The sequence below is a fragment of the Arachis stenosperma genome, chromosome 3 (assembly GCF_014773155.1).
Source record: "Arachis stenosperma cultivar V10309 chromosome 3, arast.V10309.gnm1.PFL2, whole genome shotgun sequence".
In the NCBI taxonomy this organism is placed as follows: Eukaryota; Viridiplantae; Streptophyta; class Magnoliopsida; order Fabales; family Fabaceae; genus Arachis; species Arachis stenosperma.
In genome coordinates, this window is record NC_080379.1 from 19995048 (window position 1) to 20014016 (window position 18969).

General features: G+C 36.5%; 1 protein-coding gene and 1 pseudogene across 3 annotated transcripts; both read left to right on the top strand.

Annotated features, from left to right (window-relative positions):
• Nucleotides 1–4782: 4782 nt before the first annotated feature.
• LOC130970801 (luminal-binding protein 3-like) lies at nt 4783–6440 on the top strand (annotated as a pseudogene).
• A 227-nt stretch (nt 6441–6667) lies between these two features.
• Nucleotides 6668–15288, top strand: LOC130970800 (DNA-(apurinic or apyrimidinic site) endonuclease, chloroplastic). Of its 3 annotated transcripts, none has more exons than XM_057896991.1 (12): nt 6668–6918; nt 7072–7255; nt 7665–7765; nt 7870–7952; nt 8122–8364; nt 8510–8823; nt 10421–10531; nt 11268–11405; nt 11492–11539; nt 12127–12207; nt 13153–13312; nt 15050–15288. In XM_057896991.1, exons 1-12 carry the CDS (start codon nt 6869–6871, stop codon nt 15169–15171), a joined length of 1635 nt encoding a protein of 544 aa, XP_057752974.1. In that variant the 5' UTR covers nt 6668–6868; the 3' UTR covers nt 15172–15288. The 3 variants fall into 3 exon arrangements, with proteins under 3 accessions (XP_057752974.1, XP_057752975.1, XP_057752977.1); XM_057896992.1 differs by having other exon boundaries at nt 6758–6918; nt 7080–7255; XM_057896994.1 differs by having other exon boundaries at nt 6901–6918; nt 7080–7242.
• The last annotated feature ends 3681 nt before the right edge of the window (nt 15289–18969 follow it).

Consider the following 18969-nt stretch of genomic DNA (forward strand, 5'->3'; position numbering starts at 1 on the left):
TCCCTCTATAGTTTCCGCAACTTTGTATATCCCCTTTATTCTTGTAGATAGGTACCAAGGTGCTCTTTTTCCATTCATCAGGCATCTTCTTTGACCTTAAAATCTCATTAAAAAGCTTGGTTAACCAGTTGATGCCTTTTTCTCCAAGACCTTTCCAAACCTCAATCGGGATATTATCAGGTCCTACTGTCCTGCCATTTTTCATCTGCTTTAAAGCCTCTTTTACCTCGAAGTCTCGAATCCTTCGATAGTAGTCAAAGTTTTGATCTTCTTCCCTTGTGCATAATCGACCAAGACTCGGAAGAGTCTTCTGTCCCTCATTAAATAACTCGTAGAAGTAACTCTTCCACCTTTCATTAATCTTCTCCTCTTGGGCCAACACCTCTCCATCCTTATCCTTTATGCATTTAACCTGATCCAAATCTCTCGTTCTTCTTTCCCGACTCTTTGCGATTCTATATATACCTTTTTCTCCTTCTTTTGTGCCCAAAGACTGGTAGAGACCCTCATATGTTCTTGTTTTTGCTTCACTTACAGCCACTTTTGTCTCTTTCTTAGCCGCCTTATATTTTTCCCAATTATCTGCATTGCGGCATAAAGACCACTCTTTAAAACATTCCCTTTTTATCTTTATCTTTTCTTGTATACTCGCATTCCACCACCAGGACTCCTTGTCTCTTGGTCCTATTCCTTTAGATTTACCAAAACTTTCTTTTGCTATTCTTCTAATAACTTCTGCCATCTCCCTCCACATCTCTTCCGCGCTTCCGTTTCCATCCCACTTTGCCTCTTCTCCTACCCGTCTTAGGAAGTTTCTTTGTTCCTCACCTTTCATCTGCCACCACCTCGTCCTTGGGTTCTTCGTATAATGTCTTTTCCTCAACTTTTGCTCAACGCGAAAATCCATGACGAGCACCCTATGTTGTGTTGTCAAACTCTCTCTCGGAATAATTTTACAGTTAATGCAAAATTTCCGGTCGACTCTCCTCAACAAGAAGAAGTCGATTTGAGAGCTTGTCATGCCACTCTTATAGGTTATAAGATGTTCGTCTCTCTTTTTAAAACATGTATTTGCGATAAGAAGATCAAATGTTGAAGAAAAGTCCAAAATAGTTTTACCCTCGGCATTGATCACCCCGAAACCATTGCCTCCGTGAATACTCCCATATCCAGTCACTTCTCTCCCAACATGGCCATTTAAATCTCCTCCTAAGAAAATCTTATCTCCCAAAGGTATGCCTTGAACCAAACTCTCTAGATCCTCCCAAAACCTTATCTTGTGTTGTTCGTCCGAACCCACTTGCGGTGCATAGGCGCTAATCACATGGAAAGCACCTCCCTCCACCACAAGTTTGATAGAGATGATCCAATCTCCCACCCTCTTGACATCCACTACGTCCCTCTTCCACTGCTTATCCACAATTATTCCAACCCCATTCCTATTCTTCACCTTTCCTGTATACCAAAGTTTGAAGCAAGAAGTATCCAACTCCCTAGCCTTTGCACCAACCCATTTCGTTTCTTGTAGGCACATAATGTTAATCTTCCTCCTTGTCATGATGTCCACCACCTCCATGGACTTTTCTGTTAGAGTGCCTATGTTCCATGTCCCAAATCTCAACCTTCTGTCGCTTCGACCTTTACCTTTTACTTTGTGAACTAGCTTATTTACCCTCGTCCGTTCACGAAAACGCGAGAACCCTTGCTCATTTAACACTACATCCGGGCACCGATGCAGCGGCTCTTGCTTTGACACCGTACTCGAGCCATACGACACGTTGCTTCCGGACAACGACCTAGCTTTAACGCAATAATGTCTTTGATTCATGTCATGGGGGTTCGGCTATATTTTTATGTTGGTTGCCGAAAACCTAACACAACCCTCCTCCTTTATCCGGGCTTGGGACCGGCTATGTACCGCAAGTGTAACATAGGCGGAGTTACAGAAGTCATTGTATGATTTACAAAAATTTAGACGTATGTGGTATGACAAATTTTCTCATATTTTTCTATCTCATGAATTTTAGCAGACCTTATCTGATTATAGTCTATTTGTTAAATTCACTAGTACTCAAATTTTTATTCTTGTAGTCTATGGTTTGACGACATTAATCTAACTGATAATTCAATTTCTGAACTTACGACCATTAAGTCTATTTTGCACCAATACTTTCGAATTAAACACTTGGGCTTGTTAAAATATTTGTTAGGTATTGAAGTTGCTCAATCAGCAAAGAAAATTTGCTTATTTCAGAAAAAATACTGTCTTGATCTTTTGGAGGATTCTAGTTTATTAGGTGCTAAACCTGTCTTTGTTCCAATGGATAGTGTCACAAGACTATATTAAGACAATAGTCTCCTGCTATTTAACCTTTTTGTTTATCGCCGTTTAGTTGGGTGTCTTATCTATCTCATCACTCTCCAACCAGACATCATGTATTTTACTCAACAATTAAGTTAATTTATAGTATCTCCTACTGACTCTCATCCAAGCGTGTGTTATGATATTTGAAAACTAGCCCTGATAAAGGACTTTTTTTCAAGAAAATCAGAAATTTAGCTTTTCGACTTTAGTGACTTTGATTGGGTCGGATGTCCTAACACTCGACGCTCTTTAATAGGTTATTGTTTCTTCTTGGGTAGCTCTTTAATCTCTTGGAAGGCCAAGAAACAAACCACCGTTGTCCGCTTATCCGCTGAAGCAGTTGGCAACATAACTTGTTAACCTCAATGGATACTAAATATGTTACAATTTTTACGCACCTCTCTTATCTACTCACCAGTTTTATATTGTGATAATCAGAGTGCTCTTCATATTGCTGCTAATCCAATTTTTCATAAACGGACAAAATAGTTAGAGGTTGATTGTCATTTGGTTCGAGACATCTTTTATTCTCCATCTTGTGACACGTTTAAAATACTCTTCCACCTTAGCTCATAACAACAACAAAAAAGTCTCACACCGGCCCATAAATTCAGCCCAATAGAATTAATTTGGTTACAATTTCAGCCTATATATTTAGCTTTACCTTTGTAATTTATTCAATCAAGAAATACATATAACACAACCTTCTTTATTTTTGCGTACTTCTTGCGTTAAGTTTTATTATTATTTACAAAGTCACTTCCAAAATTTTTCTTCGAAAGATTGGTACATTAAATTGGGGTGCACCGATTTTGAGATATTAAATAATGTCAATAAGAGGGGAGGCTATATTTTTTTCCTTGGTCAAATTTTTGTCCCTATTGAATTTTTTTTGACAATATTTTTAACAAGGCAATCTTCATCACAAAAGATATTGTACTCTTTTTCTTTCACTAAAATTTTTTATTGGATTTTCTTTAGTAAGATTTTAATGAGACATAATTCTAAATTGACATTCAAAGGGAAGTGTTGTGATATAGATGTCCATTTAATAATGTATGGTTTCTTTCACAATATGAACGGTTCAATTTTTCATAGTGGAAGGATCATATTATTAAGATAGATTGAATTTAATGAAGTTTGAAAATGATGACTTTTATACGCATATAAATAGAATAACATGGTTTGAGACAATATACACAACACTAGCATAAAATACTCCTCTCTATACATGCAGGATCGATTCAGAAATATTATTATGGGGCCAATAACATATATAATATGAAAAAATTATGCAAAAAATTATATAATGTAAGATGTATTACAAATATATTCTGATAGAGAATATATATTTTAAAGTACAAAAAATATGTGTGTACTTTTTACTAATGAAGTGGTCGATTTTTCGTATCATAAAATTCATCGATAATAGAATATATGTCAAATTTTCTAGCAATTTTCTTTTCCGGATAATTAAAAGACAAGTAACAAGAAATTCATCTTTTATTTTATTTCTGAATATTCATAGTTAAAAAAGATCTTTCGATTGTAGCAGTTGAAACAGAGAAAATTAATACCAAATGAATCAAGAAAAATGGTCATAAGAAGAAAAAGAATCCACTTTATTGGATTTGAAAAATTTTTATTTAATTAAAAAAATTTGTAATAATATATTTTTTAGATTTTTTTAATATTATTACTTACTTTTTAGATATTAAAAATCATTAATATTTAAGTTGGACTAGACTTTTATTTATACTAGACTAAATATTAAGCAAATTTTGAAAAAAATTAAATTATACTTAATAACTTATTACTATTAATTTTTTTTAAAAACCCGTATGTCTGTTCCAGTATACATGTACGCTCATCAACATATGAAAGAGGGAATATATATATATATATAAATTATCTCAATTATAGTGAGATAATAATATAAGTGAATATTAATACTATAATTTTTTATTTACACTTATTTATTTTATATTTATTTATTTTTATTTATTTTACCACATTTATCCAAATCAGAATCCTTTAATCCAAAATGGCTATTTAATAAAAAAAAGAGTAAAGGACAAATTCGTCCCTAACCTTTTTTCTCGCAGACATTTTTGTCCTCGAGGATTGGAAAATACTTTAATGTCCCTGATTCCCTAGAAAAGTGGATATTTTTACCTCTCCATTAGAGTCTTTTCGTTTGTCCTGACGGAAAACGGTGACGTAGCTCCCATGGTGCTGACCTGGCCGTTACGGGCTGCCACGTCGGATGGGCTTTTGAAAAGAGGACAAATTTATCCCTAGAGTCCAAAATGCTATCGTTTCTCCCCCATCCCCAATCTATGAAATCCTTGAGCCCTAATCCTTCGAATGCAGTGTGAGGGTGAAGCGGGTGAAGGAAGAAAGGGAGCATTCCAACCCATGGCATCCGACGGAGCTCGGCCACAAGTCCGACGGCCAGACCATCGAGTGGCTCCTCCGCCAGGCCGAGCCCTCAATCGAGTGGGGTCCTTAGTGGGTCTCAGAGCTACCGCGGGGCTCTGGGCCCTCCCGGCCAGGCCTGATTTCGGTCAAATTTGGAGTTTCGCAGTGGCTGCTCCTCCGCCGGAGATGGTTGTGCAGTCGGTGGCGGTGTCGGTGTCTCAGCAGCAGCAAGCTTCTTTGTTCGTTCACCATCAGCATCAGCAGCAGGAGGAGAGGATTTTGACCACCGCCTCATGAATTATATCATCAAATTGATAAAGAAGAAATACAACAAAGACATCAGCAATGATAACAGGGCAATTGGGAAGCTCAGAAGGGAGTGTGAGAGAGCCAAGTGAGCTTTGAGTAGCCAGCACCAAGTCCAGGTTGAGATTGAGTCTCTTTTCGATGGCAATGACTTCTCTGAGCCGTTGACAAGGGCCAGGTTCAAGGAACTCAACAAAGGTATCAATCCTGATGAGGCTGTTGCTTATGGTGCTGCAATCCAAGGTGGAATTCTTAGTGGTGAAGGCGGTGAAAAAACCAAAGACCTTCTCCTTCTTGATGTTGCTCCTTTAAGTTTGGGATTAGAGACAGTTGGTGGTGTCATGACAAAAATAATACCTAGGATCACCGTTATTCCAACTAAGAAGTCTCAGCTTTTCACTACTTACCAAGATCAACAAACTACTGTGTCCATTAAGGTAAACACATACATTACATTACTGATCATATTCTTATAATGTTGCATATTTTGGTGCCATATATAATAGCTAGTGCCCATGATTTTTTCAGGTTTATGAATAAAATTTGCTGGCATTCTCACTCACTGTTATTGGGGTTGCAGGGGTGTGTCACAAATTGAGGTTATTTTTGAGGTTGACGCTAATGGAATCCTGCATGTGAAAGCAGAGGACAAGGCAGGGAAGAAATCGGAATTGATCACCATCACCAATGACAAAGGACGTTTAAGCCAAAAAGAGATTGAAAGGATGGTTAAGGAGGTTGAAGAACTGGCTGAAGAGGACAAGAAGGTTAGGGAAAGAATCGATGCCCGGAACAAGTTAGAGACTTACATCTTCATTATGAGGAGCACCATCAATGATAAAGACAAGCTCTCTGATAAGATTGATTCGGATGATAAGGAGAAGATAGAGGGCACGTTGAAGGATGTTCTTGAATGGTTGGATGATAACCAAAACGCAGAAAAATAAGACTTTGAAGAGAAGCTAAAGGAGGTTGAGGCAGTGTGTAATCCTGTTATCAAGGAGGTGTATGAGAAGAGTGGTGGTAGTAGCTCCTCTGGCTTCTATGATGAAGAATCAGCTGATGATCTATAGAGACTAACAGCTAAACAAGATGCACTAAGAAATTGCACTCCTCATCCTTACAACCCACTCTAACTCTCTCCCTATCATTCTTGATCCACTTCACCTCCCTCCCCTCAGCAACTCAAATCTGCCCTGATAGCTACTTTTTTTTTTGCCGCCAACAGCTACTTCACCGCACGCCAATTGCTCTTTCACGTAATGCAATTTTTGGAGGGAGAAACAGGGGGAGGAATTTTGATCATTTGGGTGTTATGGGTATTGCATATGTGAGTTAAAGTGTGTTTCGAAAGGTGGGAGAGAAACGGCAATGTTTTAGTTTCTTGAGACTAAAATGTCCTCTTTTCAAAAGTCCATCCGACGTGGCAGCCCGTAACGGCTAGGTCAGCGCCACGGGAGCTACGTCACCATTTCCGTCAGGGCAAATGGAGAAACTTTAATGGAAGGGTAAAAATGTCTACTTTTTCAGGAGGTCAGAGACATTAAAGTATTTTCCAATCCTCGGGGACGAAAATGTCCGCGAAAAAAAAGATTAAGGACGGATTTGTCCTTTACTAAAAAAAAAAAATTAAAATAAAGGGTTATCTTCTCGTTAATCATACATAAGCTTTGCCACTGTTTTCGACTTTTCGTACTTCAGGCCTTTGCGTTCTCATTTCTCAGCTTTTTTGGTGGTTCCCCTTCTATCTTTCTCGGTTCGATACAAAGACCTGATATGAAACAATTCTTGCAATTCCTGTCTACAACCTCTACCAATCTCAACAGGTTTGTTTTCTGTTTCTGCGTCGCTTCATTTTCCATATCCTATATCTTTGCATTTAACTTTTCAATCGGAAATATATTATTTTGAATGTCCCTAGTTTCCAGCATTTTACTCTAATCGTAAACTATCTAGGTTTTCTGAACTGAATATTGTAGTTTTGCAGTGATTCAGAAGCATTTGAATACGAAGACATTGGTTTCTCCTACTGTGAAAGCAATGAGGTCTAAAAGACGTTTTTCGAATTCATCAGAACCTGTTTTACCAGTTGTTGAGAACAAGAAAGATAAGAAGCTTAAGGGGTTGGAAGCAAGTCCAGTTTCCAAAAAGTATATTGCAAAGGTTTAATTGATTCTTATAGGGTTCTGTGCTTAGTAGAGATACTTGCATTCTCCTGTAGCACATTTAACTTGTGCCCTGAAACATTTACCAGTATATATATATATATATAAGCTTGGAACAATAGTTGAGTTATTTCCATTTGATCTCAAGGTGTTCAAGCCATGGTTATTAGCTTAGGCTGCCTATGTTACGCTCTTTGAGAGTGGCCTTTTTCCAGATCTTTGTTAATGCAGTTGTCCTATAGATATCAAGAGTGATAGTAAATGTTTATAGACACACATTAAATGCATCCCGGGAGAATGTAAATATTTATCATTATCTTAATAGTACTTTGTGTTTTTGTATTCTCTCTTACATTAGCCCTTTTTTGTTATCGGTTATTTGGTTTAAGTCGATATTGGTAATGTAGGAAAGTGATGTTAACAGCCATTTCATTGAGATTGAGAGGTTAAGGAATGACCCGGCCAAAATGGACACGTTGACTGTTGAGGAACTACGGAAAACATTGAGGTAAGATTATAGGTCCTTTTTCTGGCAGCAGTTGCTTTTTAGTTCTAAAACAATATTGTTTGGATTATATCTCACATCTCAGGAATGGTTTTTATATTTATCAGGAGTATAAAGGTCCCCGCTAAAGGTCGTAAAGATGATCTTTTGTCTGCCTTGAAGAGTTTCATGGACAATAATGACTCTTGCGGTACTGTATACTGTTCTCTTAGTAATGTGAACTTTTATTGTATCTGAGAACATAAGGAAATTAAGAGTTTCTTTCTATCAAAGTTATCAATTATTATGCTCATTAAGCTTGATGTCTCTCTTGAAAAACTTGTATAATTCCAATGGTTAACACGTTTCTTCATGAGCAGAGCTAGATCCTCAAGCACGAGAAGAACATGAGAAAAGACTCTTAGCTGCTTCAGAAAATACATCTATGGAAGTGACAACTAAGAAGGTATTTGATGAAGACCCTGTTGATGATGTCAATGATATTTCTGAGATAAGTAAACATAACGAGGGTAAAAGAAGATTAAAGCAATCCAGATCTGCAAAGAAAACTGTCAAGGTGGCAAACAAGAAGAAGTTGTCAGTGAAATCAGATGATGTTTCAGGTTGTCTGGTAGAATATAACTTTGAACATAACTTGGTGTTTTTTATTTTGAGTTCTTAATGCCTTTTATTTTCTAACTTTTCAGTTTTGGTTCAGGTGTGAGTAATTCAACTTCCAATCAATCTTATACGTGTGTTTATTGCCAGGTTGTAAGCCTTCTAGAGAAAAGAGAAAAGTATCTTCAGATATCGTTAGTGTTGTTGCACAATCAGAGGAGATCACTACAGCTATTCAAACTGAACCATGGACAGTTTTTGCACACAAGAAACCACAAAAAGGTTGGATTGCATATAATCCTAGAACTATGAGGCCCCCGCCTCTTACTCAGGATACAAAATTTGTCAAGCTTTTGTCATGGAATGTCAATGGATTGAGAGCATTGCTAAAACTAGAAGGATTTTCTGCACTTGCTCGAAGGGAAGACTTCGATGTATTGTGCTTGCAAGAGACTAAACTGCAGGTAGAATATTAGTGCTCATTTTATGCCTTGAAGAGTCTTATTTTGCAACTGTCCTCAGTTTCAGCTAGGAGTGGCTTGTATATAAAAATAGCATTGATAACTTATTATTTGCCCTTTTTCTTTTTGACTGGTTTGTGGATGCTTCTTACATCAGTTAGCTGTTTCCAAGTGAGTAACAAAAGTAGGTAAGTATGACAAAAATAAACAAAGAAGGGTGGAGGAAAACATGACTGAACATTTTGTGAGTCACTATCGACATAAATTGCTTTTGTCTCTTAAAAGAGATTGATACGGTAATGTTTTAAACACTGTTGTGTTGTCTGACCATGTAGTTGACCTCACCAAGTGAACAGGGTTTACTTGTTGTATGACCTTATATTGGCTTTTGGAATGTTCTTGACATCAATAAAACAAAGTTAATGATGTTTTGTAAGATAGTGACCCTAAAGTTATTGTGATTTAATATACCATACTTGTTCCATTTTCACTTAATCTTTCTGGCCAATACCTTCTACTTCTTCAGCTACGCTGATCACTATAGACATCTGGTAAAGGTGCCAGTCTTGCATATATTTGAAGCGCAAGAGTTTTCTGAAGAATTTCTAACTTTTGGGAAATGAGAAAAAAAATGTTAGAAGATAAATCTTGTTTGTTAGGGGGCCAAACTGCAGGGTGCAAAGCATCCCGCATTACAAAAGGTCCTAGAAAGGTCCACACCCAAAGTGTGTAATGTTGGCAGCCTAACATGATGATACATAGTGGCTGATTCCATGGTTTAAACCCCTGACTTTAAGGTAAAAAAGAAACAACTCAACCATTACTCCAAGGCTCTCTGTCAACAATATAATCCCTCAAATTAATTGACAACTTATGAAATAGTAAATGGATATCAACTGTTAAAACCCTGTTTCTTCAACAAAATCAGTATGGTATCGACTGAGAAACGGGCTTACTTTAAAACATTCTTGGTCCAAGGGAATCCTTGTACTAGTTGTTGTATAGCAGAAAAAACTTTATGGTATAACGGGTAAATTTTGAAATTGTGCCATTTAACAGATAGAGCTAGACTGAAATCGCTGCATAGTAAAAGCAACTAATGTTTATGTTAGGAATTTATTTTAAATTAGTATATTAGTATATAGCTGGAAAAAGGAAGAAGAGTCAGAGGAGTGACATGGCAGGCCAAGTAGTGGCAAGCAACTGATTTTGTGAGGAAGTTTCTGGTAGGACTTTTTGAGGGATAACAGTTAGACAAAGTTGGGGGCTGGGCTGAATATATAAAAGGTGAATGCTAGCTAGTTTGGGATGTCCTAACTTTTATGTAACTGAACTGAGAGCTGTGGTTTCACATTCCTTGGAGGAGAGAATTTCCTAGCTTTTTACCTTAGATTCTTGACACATTGTCAAGGATTTCGAATTTAATACATGCTTTTCTACCCTTTCCGTGGTTAACTGATACCAGTCCTAATAGTTCATTTGAAAATCCTAAAAATTTGAGTGGTGATGAACTGTGGCATGGATATTTATATTAAAATTCATACTCATCACCCCTTATTTTCTCTTATTATGTTTGTGATTGCTCTGATTATCCTAACAGGAGAAAGATATTGAGCAAATCAAACAGCATCTAGTGGATGGCTATGATAACAGCTTTTGGACATGTAGTGTTTCTAAGCTTGGTTATTCTGGAACATCCATAATCTCAAGGGTATGTTGACCTCGTTCATTCCGTCTCTTCATACATAATGGAACTTCTACTCAGTTTTTACAGTAAAGACTGTTTTTTGTAAAGACTATTCCTTGCAGAACTGATTCATGCTAAATTTATTATGGGGACATAAGTCGGTGTTTGGATTATCTGTTTGCATTAGTAATTGTAAAATTAAAACCTTCTTTGTTTTGTTTCTTGTCATAAAAGTTTTGTGAAGGAAATGCTGAAAACAAGAAAAGTTGTTTTCATCCTTTTCTTCAACAAACTTATGACATAGAAAACAAAACAAACAGAACGGGGTGTTTTTGTAATTATCAATGAAAGCATACTAATTGAAAATGGAAATATGAAAAAAAAAGCCTCGTATTTAATGCTGCTTGTGATTATAAGAAATATTTTGACCCAAAAATTTTCTCTAGGTAAAAACTTTTTTGTAATGAGTTTAATCGTAGTGGGAAAAAAAATATTTCTACCTACTTTCAATGTAGCTTACTGCTACCTACTTTAATAATATTCCTTCCCAACATAGCTAATTTTTTTACTAAATTATGAGAGTATCATTGGCCATTGCTTAATCATTAACTTCTAGAATTTAGGTTGAAGCTAAAGGTGATATGATGTTGATTCTATCTGATAGTCTAACCATCTGCATCCTCATTATAAATTTCACGACTAGTGTTGACATTAGTAATTCTTTCAAATATTAATTTCCTTGTAAATGGAATTCTGGCAGATAAAGCCACTTTCTGTTAGATATGGCCTTGGTGTATCTGATCATGATGGTGAGGGGAGACTTGTGACTGCAGAGTTTGATACATTTTACTTGATATGTGGATACGTCCCTAATTCTGGAGATGGCTTGAGAAGACTGGTATTACATTGCTTTCCTTTTATATCTTTTCATTTGACTCTGGGAACAGTATCCTTATCTGACTATGTTTCTGTATTTGAATCTAGACATATAGGGTGACTGAATGGGATGCATCTCTCAGCAATTATTTGAAAGTATGTAGAGCTTCTTTCCTCCTCCTTGTTAGATAAGGTTAATTGTTGTTGTTTGTCTGTGTATATTTCTCCTTTTACCCCTTGTTATTTTCCCTTTTTGTCAGAACACCCATCCAAATGCTTCCTTTTGACTTTTATGTCAAATTTGCTTTATATATATATAACTTGTGCTATCAAATTCCTATAATACTGAGTGTTGGTATTAATAAACTCCTTGCAAATTGAAAAATGGTTTATGATGTTGGGCATTCTGAGCATAGGTTTCAAATTTGTGAATGGTGTTGATCTGTTGAGCAATCTGAGTAACAAAAATTTCTACTTGTTAGTTCTTCATTTAAGATGCCAATTAACATGGTTCTTTATGCTCATCGTGTTCAACTGACTATGGAATCTATTGCTTTATTATAATGTTACAATTTTGGATTAGCAAGATGCTTTATATGTTCTACATTCTTAGACTCCCTCCTCTCTCTTTGCTATTGATTTAGGGTAGGCATTATTTTCTCAGAAGAAATATTAACAGAATCATAAATTTATATTTTTGCTTCCATTATCAGGATTCGTGATTCATTTTCTGCTTTCTACAGGAGCTTGAAAAGTCAAAGCCTGTAGTTTTGACTGGTGATCTGAACTGCGCTCATGAAGAGATTGACATATATAACCCTGCTGTAAGTAATTCAAATTTAACAGTTTCATTGTTAACAGTGAAGAACACCAATGAAGTGAGGCAATTGTTTCAAGTAGAAATTACTGGATCTGGAAAGGCTGGAAGGGTGGAGAAGGAAGTCAAGAAGTTTAGTATACCTAGGAAAATTTGAAATATATTTTTCTATAATTTGAAAGAAAAATTTCATTTCTGAATATTTCAACATCACTATAAAAGAATTGTACTTGACTACTTGTATTTATTCGATTGCCTGAATCAACTTTTTGGATCGTCTTTTCTAAATTGATTTTCATTTTTAAAAATGATTATATTTGCATTGTTTTGTTCAAGTTACAAAAGGTTACCGTTGTTTGAATTCTTGGTCATTTAGAATTTATTTGATAATGAACTGGATATCCCTTAACTGAGTGGGTGTATGTGATAAATGATAAAGTCTCAGATCAGTGTGATGAGTGCAGGACATAAACTTGAATAAATGATCCTGTTATTAATGACCGAGGATGAATTGGTTTTAACTGTAGGAGTTATGTGCTAGTAGCTACCATAAGTAGGCATATTTTCTATCAATGTCTCAAATTCAGTGTGACAACGAACTTGTAACCATGTCAACATTGTAGATTTCATGAGATGGGTAGAACCATGCGGGGTTGAATTGTTGACAACATTCTTGGGAAACTATCAGCTGAGAGTATGTTTAGATGGCATACAATTGATGAGAATATAATGCATATAAGAGGCATATTCAATAGCTGAAGTTCCATGGAAAAAACCTTTTTTGGCTAACCTGGTTGGGCTTATTAAATTTGTCTATTTGGTTTAATTTTTTAATAAACTGACAATTTGTTCGTTTCAGTTTCATTAATGGTAAATAATGAACTGCTAGGTTGCTGAGCATGGAAAATCAGCTTTTTTCTTAAAAAATCTCTTCTGATAACATAATATACAGGGTAACAAACGAAGTGCTGGGTTTACAGATGAAGAGAGGCAATCATTTGCAACAAACTTCTTGTCCAAGGGATTTGTAGATACTTTTAGAAGGCAGCACCCTGGAGTTGTTGGATATACTTACTGGGGTTATCGGCATGGTGGGCGCAAGACTAACAAAGGTATTTCATGAGTACGCCTAAAATTGATTCATTATATACTTAAATGGTTTTCATATAATTTTTTTGTGCTATGGTTGAAAATAAATAACGTTTCTTTGCCAATGGAGTGTGGCACAGCTGGTCATGGAGTTGGTCCATATTGTTCAATTTCTCCTGTGAGATCTCCATTGTTGGATATTATTTAAGAACCCCAGTAAGAACTAAGTTGTTGGGCGTGCTTTTGGCTCTAGTTGGATTATTGGCATCAAATCTGACTAAACTATTCATTATGATATAGGTAAAAAAACGTTTTGCAGAAAAAAGAATCCATTTAATGTAAAGAAAATAGCAGAGAGAGGATAGGGTTTGCATGAGATCTATCATCAGCCTACTCTTCTCATTTTGGCGGCTTCATCTTGTTCCCTTCCTTTTAATTTTCCTTTCACTTTTGCTCCCTTGAGGTCTCCATGGAATTGCACACTCCTTCCCTTTTGTCTCTTTCTGTTTTCCTTCATCATGCCTCAGCAGGTCATTCAACTTTGGTGCTCGAGTCACAATTTGTTAAGTGAGAGTTTTCGTATGCGATCTTCCATTCTTCCATGTTACCCAGATAACTTGAATGTTCACCCTTCTCATTGTTGTCACTGTTTCCCTTCTCACTCTTGGTTTCAAGATGAGTAGATTGAGGGGCCAAATCTTTCGTGGTGGATGTCCTCCTTTATCGAGTTTCATCTTCCTTGAAGAGCTTTTTGTTTACCATTTTTATGTCTGGCTGCAGCTTTACTCCTTTGTCGATGTTCATTAGCCCCCTCATGATCTTTAACAATCTGGCTGCCGATAAGATTCCATTCAGTCTTCCTCTCCAACCTTCCCAGCTGCACTCCATGTTGGCTCACAACATCCCATCAGGGACTTGGTATCTAAGCAGTAAGCACCAGTAATGGAAGAAACACCACTATATATTTATTTTATAAAAGGAGAGTTTCATTAAGATGGAGAGAAGAATGATACAAGATAGAGGATAAGAAGTCCTCTATACGACAGCAGAAAACAATCACAAGAGCAATCTATAAAGTATAGCATTCCAATCTCTCACCATGTCTGAAAATGAAAGTCTTCTATAAAGATCATCAGATATACACCAAATAGAAGCCAAACATCTACACCCTACAAATACTTCCCGCTCTAACAGAATCCCACATAATCCTTCCTTCCACTTTCTTTCTTCCAACTTAGATCATGCACTAAAAGCTGAGTTGCAAGGGATAGCAAGGCCATTAAGGGTGTGTGTATACAGTTCAAGGGAAGGTCTTGAATAAATAAATAAAACTGCTTTGGCCAAGTACCAATCCGTCAATTTCTTTTCAGGGATTATGTTCTCTAATGTTCTTCCATCCTTTCCCGTTTCTCTACGTCTCTGTTGTTTCTCTACATCTCTGTTGTTCATACGATATCAGACAACAATAATAATAGAGTCTTTTTCCATATGGATAACATAATCTACCCAATTTTACCTGAGTATAAGTGTAATGTTGTGTAATGCATTTTGTGAAATGCTTTATCAGAATTACTTAGTGTGTAAGTAACACATCCTGTATGTGATTGTCTTTAAAGTGCATTTCTTCATACAATCATATTTTTTTTAATTCTTTGCCTTTAAATATTCTAGCTGTTGTTATCTTACATTTCAAATAAATTCTTCTCTGTTTCTCAATGATTTTCGTTCATTTATTTATTTATTTCCAAACTGTTAAACAGGGTGGCGTCTAGACTATTTCCTTATATCAGAATCCATAGCTGACAAAGTTCATGACTCGTACATTATCCCTGATGTTACTGGGAGTGATCATTGTCCTATTGGCCTCATTCTTAAGCTTTAAAGCGGAACACTGGGTCTGACCTTGGGAAAACCTTTTTTTGTTTAAATTATTATTTTATATTATCAATGGCAAAACTTTTACTTTTTTTTTTTTATTTTACTTTTGTTTTTATCTATCTATCTATCTATCTATCTATCTATTATAATATATAAAAGAGATTAAAATAGTGTTATAGTAAGTAAACGACATGAATTTTTTTTTTTAATAAATGACATCAATACCAAAAGTAGTTTGTAACTACGTAGACAAAAATATACTTATATAACTACATTAGATCAACATAGTATTAAGCGAAAGCTTTTAAGTTTCTACTAATTTACCATATTAATGCTAAATTTAGTTTATAACAAAGAAAAAATCTATCTGCATAATTATATTTATACTATCATATAGAGTACATTTACATAATAATAGTTTTGGTATCAATTTTATAATTTTTCGCATCAAATTAACGTTATATAAAAAAATATTATAAAGAACATTAGTTCATATAAAAATTCTGTATTTAGTATTGTATTTATATATCTTATTTGTTGAACAAATTTTATTTTATAAAAATCTATTATCAATTAATTAATTTATTTATTTATATTATGTAAAAGTTAATATTAATATTGTTACACAATGAGTAATTGACATCGTATAATTCTATTTTTTTTCTCTTTACATTGCCACTTTGCCAGACAAACTTTTTTCAATTCATAGCGATTCGATAAATTATTACAATTGCATTCGGTCTTAATTAATTATAATTTCAATCATTAACTACACAATATATTCTCATTCATACTCACCTTCACTTTCGTCCTAGAAAATGTAATCATGGTCATAACTCATAATATTTCAGCATCAAACTTCTATAAACTTGACTTATTATACTTAAGTTATTTTATAAGACGGTACATTCTATTGATTCTATTGTTATTATTGTTGAAATTTAAAGTTTGTATTGCATACACAAATTTCAATTCATTTTTATTGGCTTTTACTTCACATAAATTGTAAATATGTGTAAATAATGACCCAAAATTATAACACTTTAATTTTAATTTTGGTAGTTGTTCATGTATTTTCGACAAAGTAAGGTAGAATATATATACATGCGAAAGTTTGTGGTACTACAAGGCATAAAAAACATGATACAACAACTCATTTAAATGTAATGATCAAATGATTAGAGAGAGAGAGAGAGGGTGGGAAACACTGAAAGGGGTAGAAGTAGGTTTCCCGTAAAGATCTTAGGGTTTGGAATAGAGAAGAGTACTACCGATTGAAAAACGAATTGTTCTCTATTTTCGTAGATCATCTTCCAGAAGATATTTTCAAGAAGGAGCTGCAGCATTTGTTCAATTGGACTGGACAGATAAATGATATCTATTTGTCACGAAAAAAAAATGGAACACTGTACATTTTTGCGTTCATCCGATATACAACGAAGGGGGGAGCTATAAAGGCTATTGCGAAAATGAATAGGATGAGATTACGAGGCAAGATTGTCATAGTAGAAGCTAGGTATCGATGCACGAATGAAGTGAAGATTACGAAGGGACCTCAGAAGGAAAATGATGCACAGAATTCGGTCAAGATTCAACCTCAACATGAAGTGTGCCAAAAGGTTGCAAGGACCAATGTGAAGGAGCTGAAGAAGAAGGAAACACCAAGCGACCCGCACGGCAATAGGTGGACGAAGAAGTTGTAAGTGCCGGTGGCAAAAGCAAATCTGGATTGGTTACAGAAGAGTTTAATAGGCGGAAAGACAAAGGCAATTGACTATAAGTCCTTGAAGGCCATGATCAGTAAGAATTTACCCTATGTGGTGGAAGTCAGAGAACTAGGAGCGTACAAAACACTCTTGACGTTTGAAAGTATACTCAGTGCTGAAGAAGCCTACACGTTCGAATTGAACAGCCTCCTGAAGTTTTTTCATAGTGTATGGAGATGGGATGAGGAGAAGCGTAGTAAAACTCGAAGGGTATGGTTAGAGTGCTTTGGTATTCCCTTGCATACATGGTCAACAGAGACCTTCAAGATGATAGAAAGCCAATGGGGAGAAGTTGTTGGATGTGACAAAGCCACGAAATCATGCCTCTCTTTCAGTGTGGTACGGGTGCAAATTGACACTTGTATTATGGACAGAATCAACGAGTGGATTCACATCACAATTGGTACTAGTGGATTTGACGTCCTAGTTAAAGAGGTTGGCCACAAGAGTTCTGGATTGGAGTGTAAGCTTGAGGAGATAGGTAAACCTTATTTTCCAGAAATATGCGAGATCTCAGGTGCGAGCGGTTCGATAGTGTCATTGGTAAATAGAGATCCGGCGGCTGAGTTGGTGATGGCGATGCCAAGGGAGGAAGATGGTGGAAAGGATAATTTGGTAATTCCTGAAAACATATTGAATGAATGGAGTAATGGCAAATCAGTTCAAATTCAAATTCCAAGGGTAACGGAAGGAAGTGATGCAGTAGGAATCGCTAAATTGAAGGGATATTGTGATTTGGTCAACGATACGAAATCAGAAGAAACGGTCAGTTGGAGATACGAAGCTGGGCTGAATGAAGGATGCTGTTATAGAAAAAAGGCTGTCTAAACACGGTTTAATGGTTGAGCAAAAAACAAGGAGGGATACACCTGTACGAAAGGAAGGAATACGGGTTACTCATTTGTCAACAAAGGCCCAGTCCATGCTGAGCAGAACACAGGTAGCCCAACTCACTTGGAGAAGCGAACAGATGGGACGCTAACGCAGTCGGGTCGGGTGGGGATCCATCCGGGTCGCGATCCTCCACTTGCAAAGATGAGCGCCGCTGCCGAGGAACAAATGGAAGTGGAGAAGTTGAACCTGGACCAGAACAGAGTGGCCAGAGCACGAAGAGGCCGAGACCACCGTAAAGCCAACCATGGACCCAACTGGAGAGATGGGGGGGACGCAGGTCTTGTGACAGGGAACAACGGAGGCTTCCATGGGCCAACAAGACATGATTCAACATGTGCGGGGAATCCATTGCTGGCGACAATAGGAGACGATCCCTCTAGCGAAGACGAGCTTGGCAGAGACGCCGAGGAGACTGGCTCAACTCTCGAGAAGAACTTAGTGGGCCTCGAAGATGGTGCCGATGCAGTGGATGATGGGAGGATCCTGGGTCCTGCGACAATTGATGAGGGCAGTAGTGAAACTGGAGCGGGCATGAAAACTGACGACGGACAACAGGTGATCAGTATTCATAACGTTGTGAAAAGGGAAGAATAGATGATTGAAAATAGGAAGGCCTGGGAATTGGTTGTTGAATCCGGAGCAGTGCAGTACAATGAAGAAGATAACTTAATGATGATTTTACAAGAACAGAATGAAGCGTTAGCTGAGAAGAGGAGGCTAGCAAAACAAAAAGAGAATGCGCGAAGAAGCAGACCGGAAAAACTCAAAAAGGTGTGTAACATTGTTTTAAAATGATTTTTAGCTTTTGGAATATTAGGGTGCTGAGGGGGGTTGGAAAATTGAGTATGATAAAAGAGCTCATAAAGAAACAAAAATTGAATATGTTAGGTTTGGTTGAAACAAAATTGCAAGTTGTGACTAAATTTGATGTAGTACGTATTTGGGAAAGTGATGCAGTGGGTTGGGATTTTGTAGAATTGGAAGGCACGTCTGGGGGCCTGTTGTTAATGTGGGATGAGATGCTGTTTAGAATGAGTAACTGCTACAAAGGAGAGAGGTGGTTATGTGTTGAGGGAGTTTTAATGAAAATGAGTTCCATTGTGCTTTCTGTTTGGTTTATGGTCCTCATACGAGAGTGGAAA